The sequence below is a fragment of the Humulus lupulus genome, chromosome 2, assembly GCF_963169125.1.
Source record: "Humulus lupulus chromosome 2, drHumLupu1.1, whole genome shotgun sequence".
In the NCBI taxonomy this organism is placed as follows: Eukaryota; Viridiplantae; Streptophyta; class Magnoliopsida; order Rosales; family Cannabaceae; genus Humulus; species Humulus lupulus.
Window position 1 is genome coordinate 196,508,814 of NC_084794.1, and position 18,979 is coordinate 196,527,792.

General features: G+C 41.3%; 1 protein-coding gene and 1 pseudogene across 1 annotated transcript; one reads left to right on the forward strand and one right to left on the reverse strand.

Moving 5' to 3' along the window:
- The first annotated feature begins 5,267 nt into the window (after nt 1-5,267).
- On the forward strand, nt 5,268-7,014 carry LOC133818851 (probable L-cysteine desulfhydrase, chloroplastic; annotated as a pseudogene).
- Nucleotides 7,015-7,141: 127 nt separating this feature from the next.
- LOC133818852 (succinate dehydrogenase assembly factor 2, mitochondrial-like) lies at nt 7,142-10,105 on the reverse strand. Its single transcript, XM_062251958.1, has 5 exons — nt 9,739-10,105; nt 9,514-9,633; nt 9,258-9,384; nt 7,640-7,708; nt 7,142-7,555 (listed from the first exon to the last, which is right to left on the reverse strand). The coding sequence occupies exons 1-5, from the start codon at nt 9,861-9,863 to the stop codon at nt 7,409-7,411; spliced, it is 588 nt and encodes a 195-aa protein (XP_062107942.1). The 5' UTR covers nt 9,864-10,105; the 3' UTR covers nt 7,142-7,408.
- Nucleotides 10,106-18,979: the final 8,874 nt, after the last annotated feature.

The following is an 18,979-nucleotide window of genomic DNA, read 5'->3' on the forward strand; positions in this document are numbered from 1 at the left end:
ATCCTAAGTCCCTTGGCTTGATACTCCCCAAGTACTTGATACACCACTAGCTGGGAATCGCTTAATATCTCTAGGGACTGTGCATGTACATCCCAAGATAAGTATAATCCAAATAATAATGCCTCGTACTCAGCCTCATTGTTTGAAGCGTTGAATCCAAATCTGAGAGCGCAATGGATTCGGTGATTCTTCGGAGTGATCAGTATGGTTCATGCGCTTGAGTTATGTTCATTGGATGCTCCATCAACATATAGCTTCCACACAGGAGTATCTCCTTCAAACTCAGTATCTCCATTCTCCGACTGGTAGGAAGGGTCTTCAAGGTTGGTGCCTTCAACTATGAAGTCTGCCAATGCTTGTTCTTTTATTGTCGTCCTTGAATGATAAGTGATATCGAACTGTCCTAGTTCCACTACCCACTTGAGTAATCGTCCCGAGGCCTCTGGTTTCTGAAGAACCTGCCTCAGTGGTTGATCGGTCAGGACTCGGATCGAGTGAGCTTGGAAATATGGACGCAGCTTTCGAGAGGCGATTACTAAACAATAGGCTAGTTTTTCAAGACGGGGATACCTAGACTCTGCACCTACCAGCCTTTTACTAATATCGTATACAGGGTGTTGTACCATGTTCTCTTCCTTTATCAAAGCAACACTGATTGCATGCTCGGTGATTGCCAAATAGATGAATAATACTTCACCATATATTGGCTTCGCTAGGATGGGAGGTTAGGCGAGGTGTTCCTTCTGGGCTTGGAAAGCCTCCTCACACTCCTCGGTCCATTGGATCTTCTTACTGCCCCTCAGTAAGTTAAAGAAAGGGACACACTTGTCCGTAGACTTTGATATGAACCTACTGAGGGCAGCTACTCTCCTGATTAAGCTTTGCACTTCTTTGAGTGTGGTAGGTGACTTCATGTCATTCAATGCTTTGATCTTCTCGGGGTTAACCTCGATTCCACGTGAATTGACTATGTATCCAAGAAACTTACCAGAACCAACTCCAAACGAGCCCTTGAGAGGGTTTAGCTTCATGTTGTACTTTCTAAGTATTGCAAAGCATTCCTCCAAGTCTTGAACATGCCCTCCAGCTTCTTTGGACTTGACCAACATGTCATCGACGTATACCTCCATATTTTTTTCGATCAAGTCTTGGAACATGCCATTCACTAAACGCTGGTAGGTGGCTCCTGTGTTCTTCAAGCCGAATGGCATCACCTTATAACAGTACAATCCCTTGTCTGTCCGGAAGCTGGTATGTTCCTCGTCGGGAGGGTACATACTTATTTGATTATACCCGGAATACGCATCCATGAATGATAGTATTTCATGTCCTCCCGTTGCATCGACCAGTTGGTCTATTATGGGTAATGGGAAGCAGTCTTTAGGGCAGGCCTTGTTCAGATCTGTGAAGTCAATGCAAGTCCTCCACTTCCCGTTTAGTTTTGGGACCAACACGGGGTTTGATACCCAATCAGGGTAGTAGGCCTCCTTTATAAAACAGTTTTCCCTGAGCCGCTCGACCTCCTCCTTCAGGGCTTGAGATTGGTCTTTGTCAAGTAGTCTCCTTTTTTGTTGCACTGGTGGGTAGTTCTTGTCTATATTGAGGACATGACTTATTACGGATGGAGAAATTCCAACCATGTCCTTATGTGACCAGGCAAAGACGTCCTGATTTTTCTTCAAAAATTCCACCAATTGTGCTTTAATTTCCACCTTTAACTCATTCCCAACTTTGATTACTCTAGTCGGGTCCTCCTCATCTAGTAGGACTTCATCAAGATCTTTGACTGGTCCTACCCCCATGACGTCATCCCCAAAGCGAGGATCGATGTCGTTTCCCTCGCTTTGGGAAACTTGCTGTAATAACAAATCTTTGTTAAAAGGAGCCTTCGGGTCCAGTAGAATGTTTCTCTCAACGTCAACTTCAATGTTGACAACCTCATTGGTTCCTTCACCCTCTTCGCAGCAGGTTGCTATCATGTTGTTTACGCATGGTCCTTTCTTTGCCTTGGCTACTGACGCATTGTAGCATTCTCGTGCCTCCCTTTAGTTACCCTTTACGCATCCTTGCCCTACGCTAGTGGGGAACTTCAAAGATAGATGCCAGAGTAGATACTGATGCATGTAATGCCATCAGGAGGGGTCTCCCGAGTACCACATTGTAAGCCAATGAGCAATCTACCACCAGGAACTCTGTCATCACAGTCTCGTGCCTAGGGGCATCCCCCACTGTGATTGGTAGTTTAATAGTTCCTCTTGGTGCTAGGCATTCTCCCGTGAACCCATATATCACTTGGGAACACAGTGTTAGGTCCTTGACCATGAGCTTCATCTTCTCGAGGGATGATTTGTAGATGATATCTACCGAGCTTCCTGTATCCACCAAGCATCTCTTTGCTCGAGCGTTGACGATTTGAATGGTAAGGACCAGAGGGTCATTGTGGGGGTAGCTCACGTGCCTGGCGTCATCTTCTGTAAGAGTGAGAGTTTCACTTTCATACTTTAGATTCTTTGGAGACCGCTCCTCAACTGCCATACACTGGGAAGACTCCCCTACCTCATGTCTGAGGGTCCTTGCATATCGTTCACGAGCATTGTTACTATTGCCTCCTATGTGAGGTCCTCCACATATGGTATCTAGTGTGAAGTCTACAGCTGCCGGCTCAAGTGGTGGACTCCTCTACCTTCAGAATTCTGGATTCCTGCTTGGGGTCTCGGTCTTGCCTCGGTACCTTGAGAGTTTTCTTGATCGGAGAAGAAACTCTATCTCATCCTTCAATTGTTTGCACTTGTTTGTGCCATGCCCATAATCATTATGGATATGACAAAACTTATTCTTGTCCTTCTTTCCTTCTGAGCGCAAGGGTGGTGGCTTTCGGTACGGTACCTCCTGGTATGTTTCCAAGTAAATCTCAGCCCTTGATGTTTTCAGGATGGTATAATTTGTGAACCTGTGCTGGTAGGGTTAATGCTTAGCTTGTTCGTCAGCGGGTGCTGACTTAGCTTTCTTCTCTCCACCTTGCTCGGCCCCTGAGGTATTCCTCTTCTTACCGTTGCCCCCCACTGCCGCCCTGAGGGTTTGTGCCGTTTTTATCTGCCTTGACAGTGGTCGGATGGTCTATGCCTTTTTCTTCCTTCATGATAGCATCATCTAGCTTCATGTATTTGTCGGTTCGGTCTAGGAACTCTTGCAAGGTGTTGATAGGGTTCCTGTGGATACTATCCCACAAGGGACTATGATAAATTATTCCTGCCGAGATGGCAACAAGATTTCCTTCATCTCCTACCATGGCCGCTCGGTTTTCCTTTCTCATGAATCTTTGAATGTATTCGTTCAGGGATTCGTCTTTCCCTTGCTTGATGTCAGCTAACTGATTGGCATAAACTGGTTGAATCCGCCCGGCAATAAAGACCTTGCAAAATTCTTTCCTGAAATGTTCCCAGGAAGTGATGGATCCTAGTTTAAACTTCCAATACCATTCCTGAGCTGAGTCAGAGAGAATGGTAAGGAATATCCTGCACCTATAATCATGTTCCACACTGAGTAACTCCATCTGATCCTCGAACTTCCCAATGTGTCGTACCGGGTCCTCCTTCCCAGTGTATGTAGGAAGTTTCGGGGTCTTGTATTTCGGTGGTGGTTGGGCAGCTTGGATCTTGGCATTGAAAGGGCTCCCACTTCTATGAGCCAACTCGATATCTAAAGGTTTCTTTGTTAGACCCTGAACAGCCATAACGAGTGCATCTATTTGAGCCTGCACTGATGGTGGGATCGTTGCTCCAGGTGGGGTGGATATCCCTGGTACCTCCTCCTGAGCATTGGTCCTCATGTTGATGACCTCCCTCAAATCCTGAGGTTGCGAATCTTTCCCCAGCCTATCGAACACAGTACTTGTGTTATTCACCAGTTCCTTTCCCTTGCGAGACTGAGGATGTAGGGGCGGTAGGTCCACCTTGCCCCTGTCGGTGCGACCCTGCCCCTGAGCCTCTCCTCCTACATGACTTTGAGATTTGGAGCGGCCATTTCCATTCCTATCATGCCTCTCAGATGTTTGACCCTCATCTTTGGCGTTGTTTCGTCGGTCACCCTGGGAGGGGGACTTCGGGTTTGTAAAACTCCTACTCCTAGATGGAGTGTTATTCTTCTTATTCATGGAGGAGGCAGTCTTGGATTGTGCCTCTTCATCCTGGGAAGGTGGTTCTGAGAGTGTCCTTGGGGTCCTACTCCTCCCCTAAGACTCTCTATTACTATGGTCTCGCATTCTTGTTGCTTTGGCCTGAGCCTCCATCACCGCCTGAGCAGCAGCTTCAGCGTTAGCTCGGGCTAACTGAGTAGCCGCCTCTAAGGCCACAGCGGCCTCCTGATGCCTCCGATCGGCCTTCTGCTCCCTCTGGATCATCCTCTGGACCTTCTCATCAATCTTCCGTCATTGTCGTTCCATAGTCACCCTCTGAAAGGGAAATTTCTGCAGCAAAGGCCTCCTGCCTCGCCAGAAATTGCGCCATCTCCTCCTGGTGAGCGTTGTGTGGATCTTCTGCATCAGGTTGATCTCCAACCTCCACCTGAGGTTCGTTAACAGGATCTATGGGATCCTGGGTGGTGGAATCCCTGGGAGCAGTCTTCTTGGTCTGACTAGGTTTTGGAGGCATCGTAAAAATGACGAAAGTGTGTTTCTTGATTTCATACTCTCAATGAAAGCACCAAAATGTTGACCTGTGAAATTGGCCAACGGTCGTATGTACAATATACGACACCTTTTGAATGAAATAAACGAAATAAATGACAGAGTACGATTATCTTAAATAAACACACAGAAAGTTATAGTGGTTCAGCCCTGCTCTAATGAACAGTAATAATCTAATCCACTTAGTCTTTAGTATTGAGTTACTCGACAATTACAAGTATGAACTCAGGAATTCACTTCTCAGAAGAGTTTTTCACTTGCCTAGAATTCCAGCCAAAATGCTATCAGAAAAGAAAAAAAAAAAAAAAAAAGACCCCCTTTAATGAAGTCCTGGGTCCTTTATTTATAGTACCCAGGAGCTGTTACATGACCAGTGATACTGGGATCGTGGGTTGGCACACGATTATCAGGTAGTGGAGATACATGTCCACCTTCCCATGATTGTGAGATCGTGGGTCTTCCTATTGTCTTCTATGGATCGTGGTTGATAATGCACGATAGAAACATCTGGGAGATATTAAGTCTCTGTTGGTATGTCAGACTTAGGTGCTAGGCCCGATGACCAAGGCTTGGGTGCTGGACCTGTGACCTTCTAGGTGCTAGGCCTGTTGATCTCAGTTTGAACGAGAGTATTTATTTCTCAATGAAGTGTGCTTGGGGGTGTAGGCCGACCACCCTATGGAGGATATGGTCAAGCCGACCACCCCTAGGGGGTACAAGGCTTGCTTGGGCCGACCACCCCTAGGGGGTATAGGGCCTGCTTAGGCCGACCACCCCTTGGGGTACTGGCTTGGTCGATTTTCCTATAGGTCCTGGACCTATCCTTTTTGCCCGTCGGTCTTTTCTCAATACTTTGTCGTTTTTCCCTGATTTGTGATGTCACGTGTCACATTCTCATTCGCCACATCATCTTTGTATTTTTTAGGGTTAACACATTTATTTAATTTTCTTTTCCTTTTTCTCTTTCTCTCTCCTCTCTCTTCTCTCTTCTCTCTTCTTTTCCCTCTCACGATCTTCCTCACCATTACCCAGAAAAATCTGCATCTCTCCATCTCTCTCATCTTCACCTCCACGCATTCTCTCTCTTTTCTCTGGGTGTTGCCCAACTTTTGTCATCGATGCCCAGAGAGTATGGGTCTAGGTTTCTGGCTCAACCTGACAATTTTTACTTCAACAAACTCAAGAAAGGGATTCTTCATTCCAGGACCTTAATTAAGGACTTGATCAACATCGAACACATGGATGAGGTCTCCATCGTGGATAACGCCACCACTGCCACCGCTATTGTCCTCTGGCAGACCTCCTGGGCCTTCTCCTAGGGAAAATATGACAAAGGAGACGTCGTCGTTATGTTCCATTACGATTATGGTGCCGTCAAGAAGTCCATCGAGTCTTACGTCACATTGGCCGACGGGCACGTGATTGAGGTGCCTTTGTCTTTTCCTGTGAACTCGAATGAAGAAATTGTCGCTGAGTTTAGAAGAGCTTTAGAGAGAGGTAAGGCTAATGGAAAGAGGGTTAGACTCCTTGTAATCGACCATGTCACCTCAATGCCTTGTGTGGTAATACCCATTAAAGAGTTGGTCAAGATTTGTAGGGAAGAATGTGTTTGACCAGGTTTTTGTAAACGTTGCTCATGGTATTGGGTGTACCAAGGTTGATATGAAAGAGATTGGAGCTGACTATTATGCTAGTAATTTACATAAATGCCTCTTTTGTCCACCTTCTATTGCTTTGTTGTATTGTAAAAAATCTCCCAAGGTTGTAGATTTGCACCACCATATTGTGTCTCACGAGTATGGTAATGGATTGGCTATAGAAGTGCTTGAAATGGAAAAAGGGACTACCTCAGTTGGTGGTTCCTTCGGCTTTGGAGTTAATCACGAGGAAGTTGTTAAGATGGGGAAGATGTTGTCTAATGCGTGGGGAACCCATCTTGGGTGCCCTCCTGAGATGTGTGCAAGCATGATAATGATTGGCTTGCCTACTTGTTTAGGGATTTCTAGTGAGAAAGATACTAGGAAGGTGAGGACCCAACCTCGTTCAAGCCCCAAATCTTAGAAGAAAAGAGAGAGAATGAGTGGAGGTGAAGATGAGAGAGATGGAGAGATGCAGATTTTTTTGGGTAAAGGTGAAGAAGATTGGGAGAGGGAAGAGAAGAGAAAGGAGAGAGAAAGAGAAAGAGAAAGAGAAAAAGAAAGAGAAAAAGAAAAAGAAAAGGAAAAGGAAAAAAGAAATTAAATAAATGTTTTTTTTTCATTTTTTATTTTAAAATCTATTTTTAATTATTTAATAAATTCATTAATTCAAAATTTTGGGAGCATTTTTGTCATATTTGAAAATAGTTTGACCAAAATCGGACTCAGGGTATTAAATTGATCCGTTTTGCAAAACACAATACCCATTTTGCTATTTAACAAAACATAGGAGCCGATCGAATATTTAGACAAAACACAATGGCCAAATTGGTATTTTTCCTTCTTTAAATGTTCCTTTTTCTAGTAAAATTCACTTATTTGACATGATAATACAACTTTAGAAAGATTTCAGCAGTACATGTTCACCACTTGTACTTTTTCATGTATTTATTTATTCATTTTTATATTTTTTGTACTCAACTTGTACTTATTTATACGAAGGCAAACAAATACGGAAACTAATGCATTTACCAAATCCTCTTACAAGCAAACTGGAAAGTCCAGCTTTAAATCATGGATGACAGAGTTACTGATTTCCAGTAATAGGGCTGTCCCGAGCTCTCTTGATGTCATCCCAACCTCTCACCCATGGCTGTCCAGGTTTTGCTCGTGTTTCAGGAGAAGAATGTCTATTAAGATTGTTCATGACTTTGTCACGCAGAGCAGTAAAGACCTAAGCAAAAATGTATGAGAATTGAAAAACAAGGGAAGAAAAAAGAACCACCAAGTCGTGAATAATTTTTAGATCAAATCTTACAGGATTAATTTGAAGTGCCTTAGGAGTTTGCTCTTGACCAGTTATCCACTTCCAGAGATCTGGATTTTCCTAAGAGAGAGAGAGAGAGAGAGAGAGAGAGAGAGAAGCATAAAATCAGAAAGGCAATACAAATAAGTTGATTGAATAATTCATTTCTTAAACCTTTTGTTTTGACAAAAGTGCTCACAAAATATGAACTCCTACTCTCCTAAACTCTTGACTGTCCCATGATAGTTCAAATGACTTTGTATGTTACAGCAATTATACGAGGCAAGAAAGCTGAAAAGAAAGGGTTCTAATTAGTAATTTGGATAGACTACATGTAAGTTTTGCTTCATATTCACGTCATAAAAACCCTATGTCTATCATTAAAAGGCCAAGCCCACTCAATAAAACTTACATGCAAGCAAAACATCTTGCATAAACCTTCCCAATTAAATTGCTTTCATATAATACCAAAACCAAATCCAAGCCCAAGCGACCATGAATGTGCATCAACAACTACTCCTTCATGGCAGCTTGAATGGACCCGAGTTCGGAACCGAAACTTACAGGAAGCTAAGAAGGGTGTTTGACTCGCATAAAAAAAAAATTGTTTTTTTACTTTAAAACCCGAAAATTATTTTTTGAAAATAAATAAAGGTGTTTGACATTGTTTTTAAAAATAAAATTTACAAAAAACAGAAAATTTTGAGAACGTTCTCAATTTTTTTTTCTCACATAACATTTTTTATTATTATTATTATTATTATTATCTAACATCATTTTCTTTCTCATTAATTTATCTCTCATCATTTTTTCTATCTTTGCTTTCTCTAATATTATTTTCTCTTTCATCACTAATTATCTTATTATTTTCTCTTTCATCACTTCCATCCTCATTTTTTTCTCTTTAGTCATTTTTTCTCTCATCATTTTCCCTCATTTTTTTTGCATCACTTTTTTTTTTCTCAATTTTTAATTCTTAATTTTTCTTCTTACTTTCTCTTTCCTTATTTTGTATCATTTTTTCTGACTTTATCTTATTATTTATTACAAATTTTTTTACAAAAATTCTCTTTATAAATATATTTATTAATTTTTTATATAAGATTCATTTTAAAATATTATTTTTAGAAAATATTAACCAAACAAATTTTTTAAAAACTACAAAAATTATTTTCTATTCTCATTTCTAAAAACAAAAAACAGAAAACAATAACCTAATTAAAACTACCAAAAGAAGTATAACTTCAACTGCATGGAATATCCTGAGAGATCTTTCAACTTCTACTCTCAGGCTAAATGAAAATAGATTACAAACTAGCTAAAAGGCCAGTAGCACGACATAAGCTGTTGTGATCAGTTTAGAATGAGAATACAGGTGTTGCATCCTTGAGACAAAGAAAACTAATAAACCTACAAACCTGGCACGCTAATTTCTTTCCATTAAATAATTTAAAAGGTTATAATCTACTTATGAGAAGCCTCAACCCCAAACCAATTGACCAATTCAAATTCAAGCATCAGGTAAATGAAAGAAATCCTTCTGAAAATTCATTCAATTCATGAAGCTATATACATATTGTATTTATATTTATACATCACAAGAAATGAAAAAGTAAGGAATAAAGTTTACCAGGTCGAGGACATGGACGAGAGCTTTGATTCCATTTTCATCCATGGAGTTGATATGCTCCTCTACCCATTTGCCCAAAACCAAATCCAACTCCAGAAATCCCATCTGTTTGCTCCTGTATACCAGTCTATTCATTTCCCCAAACCCCATTTCGAGAAAAACGAAAAATAAAATAAAATTAGCTTGTTATTTCCCAAACTGAAGTTCCTCAAACCAAATATCACAAAGAACAAATATATGAACAAAAAGAAGAAACCTGTTATAAAGGTGTTTCTTGCTCTCTTCGTTGGAGAGATCGATATTAAAAGACGGTAAATTGGTGTAATTGTTTGAATAAAAGCGGTAAACCCGACAATAACCAACGGTTGAATGAGGCCTGCCAAATGTTCGTGGAAATGCATAAATGAACTTTCTATCAGGATTATGAATTTTGCAACTTCTAATCACAGAACAACAAACGAATGAATATGGCAATACCGACCTACACAAAGATTCAGGCGCTCGAACCAGAGAGTTGGCCTCCGCGACCGAGAAGCTACTATGGATTGCGGCCGATGATTGGAGAAAACGATCGACTGAAACCAATGCTCTTCTCAAACTCCCCATTTCAGACTCAAATAAAAGTTATTCTTTGTTGATTCAGTTTTCTGTAAACCGTGGCACGTCAGAGATTATTTTGCTTATTTTGTTGGTGAAGACAAATTAAGTAAAGAACTTTATTATTAGTTCTGTAGTGAGTCGTGGCTCAATGCTTAACCGAGAAAGCCCCTATTAAAGAACTTAATTTGGAGTCGGGTGTCGTGGATTTTCTTTCTCCACATATCAACTTTATATGCTATTAAGGGAACATCCCTCCCAACCAGTTGGGCTTGGCTCAGTAGGGAAAGACTTCGTCTTTGAATGAGCGGGATCGAACCCGCCACTTTTAAGAAACTTACTAACACTAATCTGATAAATGCTTTATGGAAATACAAATTTAATTATTCTATGCATTTAAATTTTATATTTTTTTAAATAATTTAAATATATTTCTAGATTTCATAAAATAAATATTTAGCTAAAATTTTTAAATAAATTTAATAAACAAAACAATTTTAAAAATAAATTTAATTAATTAAAAAACTAATTAAAATCTTATTAATTAACTTTAAAATATTAGTTTTTTAATTAATTAAAATTATTTTAAAGTTTTAATTAAACATTTATTTTATTTTTATGAATTTTGAAAATATATTTAAATTATTTTGAAATAATTAAAATCAAATAAATCATTCTTAAAAGAATGAGTAGTACGGGAATATTAGAAATTTAACCTCCCCACCTACCTATGCATCCGAGATTGTGCACACTTTTTTAAAAAATAATAATATTTATAAGTCATTTATATAATTTTTGGCCTTTATTTAAATTATTATGCAAAAAAATAAACTAAAAAAATAATTAAATACATAAAAAAACATCACAAATACATTTATATAATGTCTTTATTTTTTTTTCTTTTAGAACTATATTATATCTTTAAATGAATACAAAGAGGTTAAAAAAAAGTAAATAATTAAGAAATGGGAAAGTAGCTTTGGGGTTTCCTTTTTTCTCTACTAGGGCTTCTTGAGTTTCTTTTTTTCTTCATCTTTTCTTCTCAGCTAGGGTTGTCGACGTCGTTCATAGATTTGGTCATGCTTGGCCGAGAGGATGTCTCTGCAGATTGGGTTGGTGGGGTTGAGCATGGAAGGCGGTTGCTTTGGATCTTCTACTTCTTGTGTTTAATTTGGGATAATTCCATAAAGGTGGACGAGAGATAGCATATCTAAAACTACACTTGTTTGGTGGTTGATTTTTATTTTAGTTTAGTTATTTTTGTGCCTAGTTTTGTTGGCTCTGTTTTGTTTAAATTTTAAAATAATGGTGGATTTCAACCACCGTCATGCTAGATTAGTGGTATTAGTAATTATAATGATGGACGAGGATGGCCTTATGTTGACCCTTGATTTGGCCAACGACACGGAGTCAAATATACGACAAAAGATAAAATGGCAAGTAAGAGAGATAATCTAATGGAAGAGAAGAAAACACCAAAGATTTATAGTGGTTCGGTCTCAAAAGATGATAATGACCTACGTCTACTTAGTGCTATTATTAAGATTGAATCTCAAAGCAATGATCAAAGAACTAGGGTTCTTGAGTTTCACAAACCTTAAAAGAAATACAATAAAATGATGGATAATTGAACTATAGCTCTCTCCTTTTTTCTATCTTAGCAAAAAGATTCAGGGATCAAAAGTCCATTCCTTGAGCTATTTCATGCATACTTATAGGCTCAAGGAGGGTTACATGGGCCAACAGTCCATATCTTTCCTTAATAACCGCGTATCAAGGTCATAATGAGGAAATATTCAATGTATTAATTATAAGATTACAGTTTTAAGAAGGAAACAAATCAAGTTATACAACCAGCCTAGTCGTATCTTAACGTTAATCCCCGACAAAGCGACGTGCTTCTGGTCGATAGTCAAGCAGTACTTTGGCCATGTGTCAACCACGTGTGAGAAATCCCTACCACATCATCAGCAGCCGTTTTTAGGGTAAACATTTGCCCCCCAAGTTTATTTATTGCGACCAGCAATAAGTAAACTTAGGAAACTGACTCTATGAATACCCCACGAAATTTGTCAGAGCCGCCCATGCTTTCTCGAAAAAGGGTGATCAATCATGTCCAATCAAGTCTTTCAGTTCCCCAATAACTTGTCTGACGGTCATTACACTTCCTCATGTTTTGAAAAGTTACCCTTTATTATTACCTTGGTATCCGCTCCTCGGCTAATATAAATAACCCTTCAAAATCAGTTTTTACTTTTTACGCTTTAACTTTATCCTCAAGAAAACTGAAGAATCGGGAGCTATATTTCCAAAAACCCAGAAACTCAGACGGATCACGAAGCTTCTGCCCAGCTGAATTAACTTAGCACCTCAGAACTTTACTCCATCTTTCATACATGTACGTTTCTTCAAACCTTTCAGTTGTTGATACGCCCTGCAACACTTGTTTATCTCTATTTCTGATTTCTGAGTTCTTGGAGATTTTTTATTGTTCTTGACTGAAACTGTTTTGGGGAAATTGGGAATGTTAACCGATGCTTGAAAGGGTGATGAAACAACGTCTTGTAGGAGTTATGAGCTAGTTTGGTAGTCGAGATTGTAGATTTTATGGCGTAAAATCGAAGTAAAAATTCGATTTTTAGGCTAGCTGAAAAACTGGGTTTTTCACGCCCCTTCGGAGTTGAAAAAGCTTTTTTCCCGAAAAACTTTTTACTTCCGCTTTTCAATCTGTTTTTCAAACTGCTCGCATAGAACTTAGTGTTTTTGCTAGAATGTTGCTTGTAACGCCCTACTTCCTTAGAGTCGTTACTAAGTGAGTTTAAAACGTGCATTCAACTCGCTAATCGAAGTTTTAGGTTAATAGTGTAATTAAGCCATAAACAGAGGAAAAACTTTAGAAATAATTCCATTTTATTGAAAATCATAAAAGTTTAACACTTGGGATCCCAAAATACAGTTTAGAAATATTACAACATATAAACTGAACCAAGTCGACTAAACGACAAAATCTAGGTTTATTTACAAACATCTCCCAAAATCCACTGGCCGTGACAGCCAGGCTGGCCCAACATGTACACGCCGCCTCACGCCTGCTACACTCATGGTTGGTTGGCTTTCTCCTTACCCTTACCTGCACCACAGAGCATCTGTGAGCCAAAGCCCAGCAAGAAAACCCACAAACAGATAACACATGCAACACATATATCAAGCATATAAACAGGCCACTAATAGGCTAAACACATACGGCCTAGCCGTCCCAGGCGTTTACCAGCCCTGGGTTCACGGTTCACACCGTGAGGATATCCCAGGTATCCTTTTAGGGACTCGCCCTGGCAACTCGCACTCCACGTGCTCAACGCTGCTCCCGGCCCCTTGCCGTACTCGGCCTTGCACTCAACGTGCCTAATGTCATTCCCAGCCCTTTGCCGCTCCCGGCCCCTGCCGACTTCGGCCTACACCGTTCCCGGCTCCTGCCGATCATTCACATAATAGCATTCATAGTATAATAAGCAAGTACAGAATTCTAGCAAATTCAGTCAAAGGCTACGCCCTGTAGTTCGATCACATTGGGATCAGCCCTGCATACCAATTCTATTCAAACACATTGGGCTCAGCCCTACATACAAGCTCTATGGGAACAAGGGTTTTCTTACCTGAGTCCCGAGCTCTCCGAGCACCGATGTCCCGAGCACAGTTCTCTAACTTGAGCCTCGCTGAAACCATAGTCACAACACATAACCATATCCATCCATCAAGTTCTAATCCATTAAATAACTTCGAGCCATAACTCTAACCTCTGGGACCTTGAATTCTATCAATCCGGGTGATAAAATACATTCCAAGCCTTAACCATTGAATTCCCAAACCTAAACACCCTTGAAAACACAAACTAGCTCTAAGAGTCGCGGCCCCACCCTCAAGCGTCGCGGCTAGCCTCAAACAGAGGCTAGCACTCCCCTGCAACACACATGGGCCGCGGCGCGCACACCAAGCGCCGCGGCGCGCATGAACTTCTCGGCCTCCCATGGTCGCGCGCACACACGGGTCGCGGCGTGCCCATCCTAGGGCCGCGGCCCTCACCTCCAAACCCATAAATCTTCATCATTTTTCCTATATTTTCCTCAAGCCAATTCACCCAAAACTTAGCTAACAATCCCAGATAATTAACACAAACATTCCAGCTCAATATCAACATCAAAACCCCATTAAAACCTGCTCCAAAACTCAACTAAAATACCCAAAAACAGATCAAGTTCTACCCATATGGATAACCCAAAAACACAACTGAAATCCAAACATAATCCCCATAATTAGAGCTTACCTTTGCTATGCTATGCTTCTGAACTGGTTCCTTAAATGCCCAGCCCTTAGCTCCTTAACTCTAACAGCCCAAAGTCCTCAATTCTTGACCAGTTCCACCAAAGTTCTCCTTTGATATGCCTTAGAGAAGAGAAGGTGTGAGAGAGAGAGTGATGAGAAGCTATCCTTAATTGAAGAGAAAGGTATATGTCGGTTTTCCCAAGTTTCTAAATAATTCTTCCTTTGTTTTATTTAACTTAGTCTATGTGGTTACCTCACGGCTCGGGGTACCAAAACGTCCCCGAGGGAAAAATGGTAATTTTTCCCAATATTCCCTCCTAGAAATTCTATCCTCAAATATATCTCCAAATATTTATTTTCTTAACCCGATAACCCCGTATAATAACTAATGCCCAAGTTACCCCTCGACTCGCCCCGAGTCGGATTCTCAACCCCGTTGTGACTTTCTGGCTAACCGCTCCCCAGGACTGTCTCGGATCGTGCTGCACAGACATATCACATATATATAACATTTATCACAATTACCACATCTATCACATTTATGCCCCTAATATCCAGACAGGGCCCACATGAACATTTAACTTAACTAAACATGCATCATTATCATATATTCACATTAATTCATATATTAACATAATAATCCATTTATTGCCCTCCAGGCACACTAATCAAGACCCTAAGCCCTATTAGCAAATTCGGGTCGTTACATTGCTGGTCGTATAAAAGCTTAACTTTTATACGCGAGCAACATTATTCTAACTTTCAACACAGATTTTTAGGCTTTACGTTCTCACCTCCCCCTTTCTCTGTTTGCAGTTTTTCATGCAAGATCCTTGGGGAGGTGGAAGGCCTATCGACGACGACTTGCTTTCCCAATTACTTGAAGACGAGGAGCATTCGTCGTTGCTGGTACCAGAGATTCCTTTTTCTCGAACCCCACCCAATAGACCTCAGATAAACCTTCTAGCCATGGGTAGAGTAAAATCCACAGTCCAGAAAAAAAAAACCTTCCAAACCTTTAGACCAGCCTGCTCCTCAGGCTGGAGTTCCCTCGACCAGTGGTCGGGAAAGAAATATCCCTGACCGTAACATCCAAACTCACGCTCAGCCTCGAAACGCCATTCAACCAAACGTTGAATGGTACGTCACCCCTGTCAGTGGGGTAACGATCAGGATGATCGCTAATTATATTAAAAAATATGGACTTCCTGGGGTGACACTAGTTCAACCCACTCAAGACCAACGAGCGAACTTGCCTGGAGGCGCCTTCAGCAGCTGGTTGAGGTACCACATCGAGGCAGGAACAGCACTGCCTCTTCATCATTTTTTCCAAGGGGTGGCCAATTACTTTGGGATCGCCCCTTTTCAAATAACTCTCAACGGATATATAATGCTTGATGCACTCTATATCCTCTATAGCCACAAGAAATGGCCCGTCCCCACACCACACGAGGTCAACTATCTATTCGACCTAAAATCTAACCCCAACCAAGAAAACACGGGGTTTTTCTACTTTTATCACCAGGAAACAGGTCGCACTTTCCTGACTGACACCACTTACATCTCGAACATGGGGAAGTACCATCTGGAGTATTTCTTGACGACTGACATGGTCGCGAACAACTTGGCCTTCACTCAAGGAGGTAAAGTCTTTGTACCACTGGTCATTTATCTTCCTTCAATTTTTTGCTGCATTTCCCTTAGAAATTTAGTGCGTTTCAAGCCCATGGTTGCGACCAGACCCTACTCCAGACATGGAGATGCAATCAGCCCTCCTGCCCAGCATGATCGACATAGAGAAAAGTGTCAAATAGCTAGTCACAGAGGCTAATCTGAGACTGGTCGGCCTTTTGGCCCCTTATCAGGATGTGAGGGAGTCAACAGCGGGGAGTGCCACTGGCGGAGAGGTTCTCGAGCAGCACCCAGACGTGTCACAACCCCCTCCGAGGAGGGCCACTGGTGTGACAATCAGGGAACCCTCCAGCACCCCGCGGGCTGCTGCTCCCCCCGCCCCAACGGGAAAGGGAAAAAAGAAAGCCACCAAACCTCTTGAGCCCCTCGACGAATCTTCAGATGAGAACGGTACTAATCTCTCGCTCTTAGATAGTTTGCCAATTCCCTGTCACTTATTTGACGGGGACGACAATTTTAAGTACGCTCCCAATTTAGATTCAGACTTCTTCATGCCAGAGAGTGAGTGCAACACTATTAGAGTATATAATGTAGCGACCAGTAATGATAGCTCGGGTATTTCACTTACAATTTTCTTTGTTTCTTTTCCTGATGTAACATACTCAATCGTTTATACTATCTCACTGTTCGTGTATTTTCTTTTCTTAAAGACATGGACTCGGAGAATGTGTTCGACATATACAGTGCCCCCGAGACTCCCGAAGCTCCCTTGAGCAAGAAGAAAACGAGCAAGAGGCATCCCGGGGAAAGCAGTAAAGCGTCTCAGGCCAAGAAAGCCCGTACTGCAGGGCCTTCGACAGATGGACCCTCAGCAAATGTAACACCACCTCCTTCTCCTCACGAGCAGCAAAATTCCTACTGCTTCCATCGGGTCGACACCTTCTCCACCGGCCCCAATCGACCAAACTCAGCAGGCTACTCCTGCTTCCACGGGAGGCGACATAACGAGTCGTGCCTTAAGATCGGTCAAAGATAGGGTGGCCAAAATTTCGAAGCACGAACGCTGCCAAGAGGCGATGGCTGTGACGGAGACGATGGACGTCGACCAGATCCTGACCCGCGCATTAAATGAGTTTGCCAGTGTAAGTTATCTTTTTCTGTGGAGACAACCCTTTTATACTCTGCAGTCAATTTAACTTTTTCTCTGATCGCAGGCAATGCTAACCCTTACTGTCGGTCGGCTCCGCTCGGGTGCCATCACCGAGCAGTCCAGGACTTTGGAGCAACGACACATTGAAGAACTCAAAGCTGCCGAAGCGAAATACGTTGAGCAGCTTGAGGCAGTGCTTGGGGAGAAGAACATACTGGCTGAGGAGTTGAGGGAGAAGCAGAATGCTCTAGACAAGGCCTTCAAGAAAAGGGACAATTTCAAGGAATCTAACCGCATCAACTATCGCGAGGCCAAAAAGCTCGAGCAGGACTTGATCGCGAGTAGACAAGAGACTACAACCTTGGAGGGTCGGATCGAGAAGCTTGAACAAGCCAACACCAGCAACTTGGAAAGGTACAAGAACGCCACGGTTAAGTGTTTCTATGACTTCTGGAAACACAACCAGGGGGTTGATTTCAGCTATCTTCCCGAGCGCGCAAGGCATGCCGAGATAGCCCGCTGCGTTGCTCGACTAGCGGAAAAAGAGAGAGCAAGGGTGCCTGCCTCGCCCAAAATCTCCTTGGCCACTAGCGTGGACGGGGCGGACAATGAAGCTACAACTGTCGTCGACCAGGGCACCCCTCAAGATCCTCCCGCCTTGTAGTCTGCTATTTTTCTTTCTTTAATTTTTTAAATACACGGCCTACGGGTCGTGATGTAAAAACACTTATTTTTTAGTTGAATTTTTATTGCTGCACTGGTAGCTTTTACTTTTAATTAAACAATTACATCCAAGCAGCGACTACTTGCGGTGTAAAAGGATCCATTTTGATATTATAATATATTTGCATCTTATTATAATATTTGTTCGCATGACCGAACTTAGCATAGTACTTTGGTTTGATTTAACAAAATACAAAATTTTGAAAAATACTCTAAGTACCCTAGCATTCTTTCACTTATTTTGCTCATGTGTTTACATACCTTTCGATATGCTTTGCTTACTAGATACCTTATGTGCCCCCCCTAGTGATCGAGGAGATTTAGGTCCTTGGTCACTTGCCTTGACCAAAACCTGTTCGAACAATACTGCTCGGAGCAAAATAATTAAAATTGTAATACAACAAAACAACACACGTAATGAGAAAATACTTGTATAAAATACAATGATTGGCAAGAATGACTGGCTGCGCTCAGTCCCTTATATTTCTCGTAATAAATGGACAAAACATGTCTGTACGAGTGATAAAAAAGATCTTACACTTATAAGCGATTAGTCACATAAAATGACCAACCCTTTTTCATAACTTGTAAAAAGTAAAATTAATACAAGCCAATCCTTTAAGAAGGATTGTTCATTGATAGTACTTGCGCAGGTGTTCTCCATTCCAATAGCGAGTGTTGACGCCGTTTTTCGTCAACAGTGAAAGAAGAGCACGAAAACAATAATCAGTTATAGCCAAATGAAATACGATAATACACACGAGATTTTTTATGTGGTTCAGCAGTTAAATCTGCCTAGTCCACGAGTCTTTGTTATTAAACTTAAGATGATCTCTGAAAATTCTTCAAGGATGAATTTTCCAGAGTTTTTTCTCAAGATCACAAAAATTCGGTCCCTTACAATGGTGCATGACTTCTCTATTTATAGAGAAGATTTCATAATACTATCCCACATATTTCATGAAGTTATTCTGTATATGCAAATAAATTAAATGGCATTGAAAGCCAGCAATCCTATATACAAGGAAACGTCCCCTGAAGATCAAGGGGCGTATAACTGATTAAATAATATCCCTTGATTATAGGGGATTTATAGTAATCAATGTTGACCGCGTCTCTTATAAATGACTCATTAGGATATTCCAAGTTATTATCCTATATCACCAAGGCCCTAGTCACCCAGGTTTCTTATTGACTTTCGAGCTATACACGCGTCAGGCTCGGAGCCCTGATCCGAGGACATCCCGAGAATAGACGTACCTCGGGGTCTGTCTTTCGAGCTTGTGAGGATCTTCGGGGC

Coding starts and splice junctions, on each gene's coding strand:
- LOC133818852 (XM_062251958.1), bottom strand. CDS start 9,863: ATGGGGAGTTTGAGAAGAGCATTGGTTTCAGTCGATCGTTTTCTCCAA. Junction 9,634..9,738: donor GCGCCTGAATCTTTGTGTAG/GTCGGTATTGCC, acceptor AACATTTGGCAG/GCCTCATTCAACCGTTGGTT. Junction 9,385..9,513: donor AAGAAACACCTTTATAACAG/GTTTCTTCTTTT, acceptor GGAAATGAATAG/ACTGGTATACAGGAGCAAAC.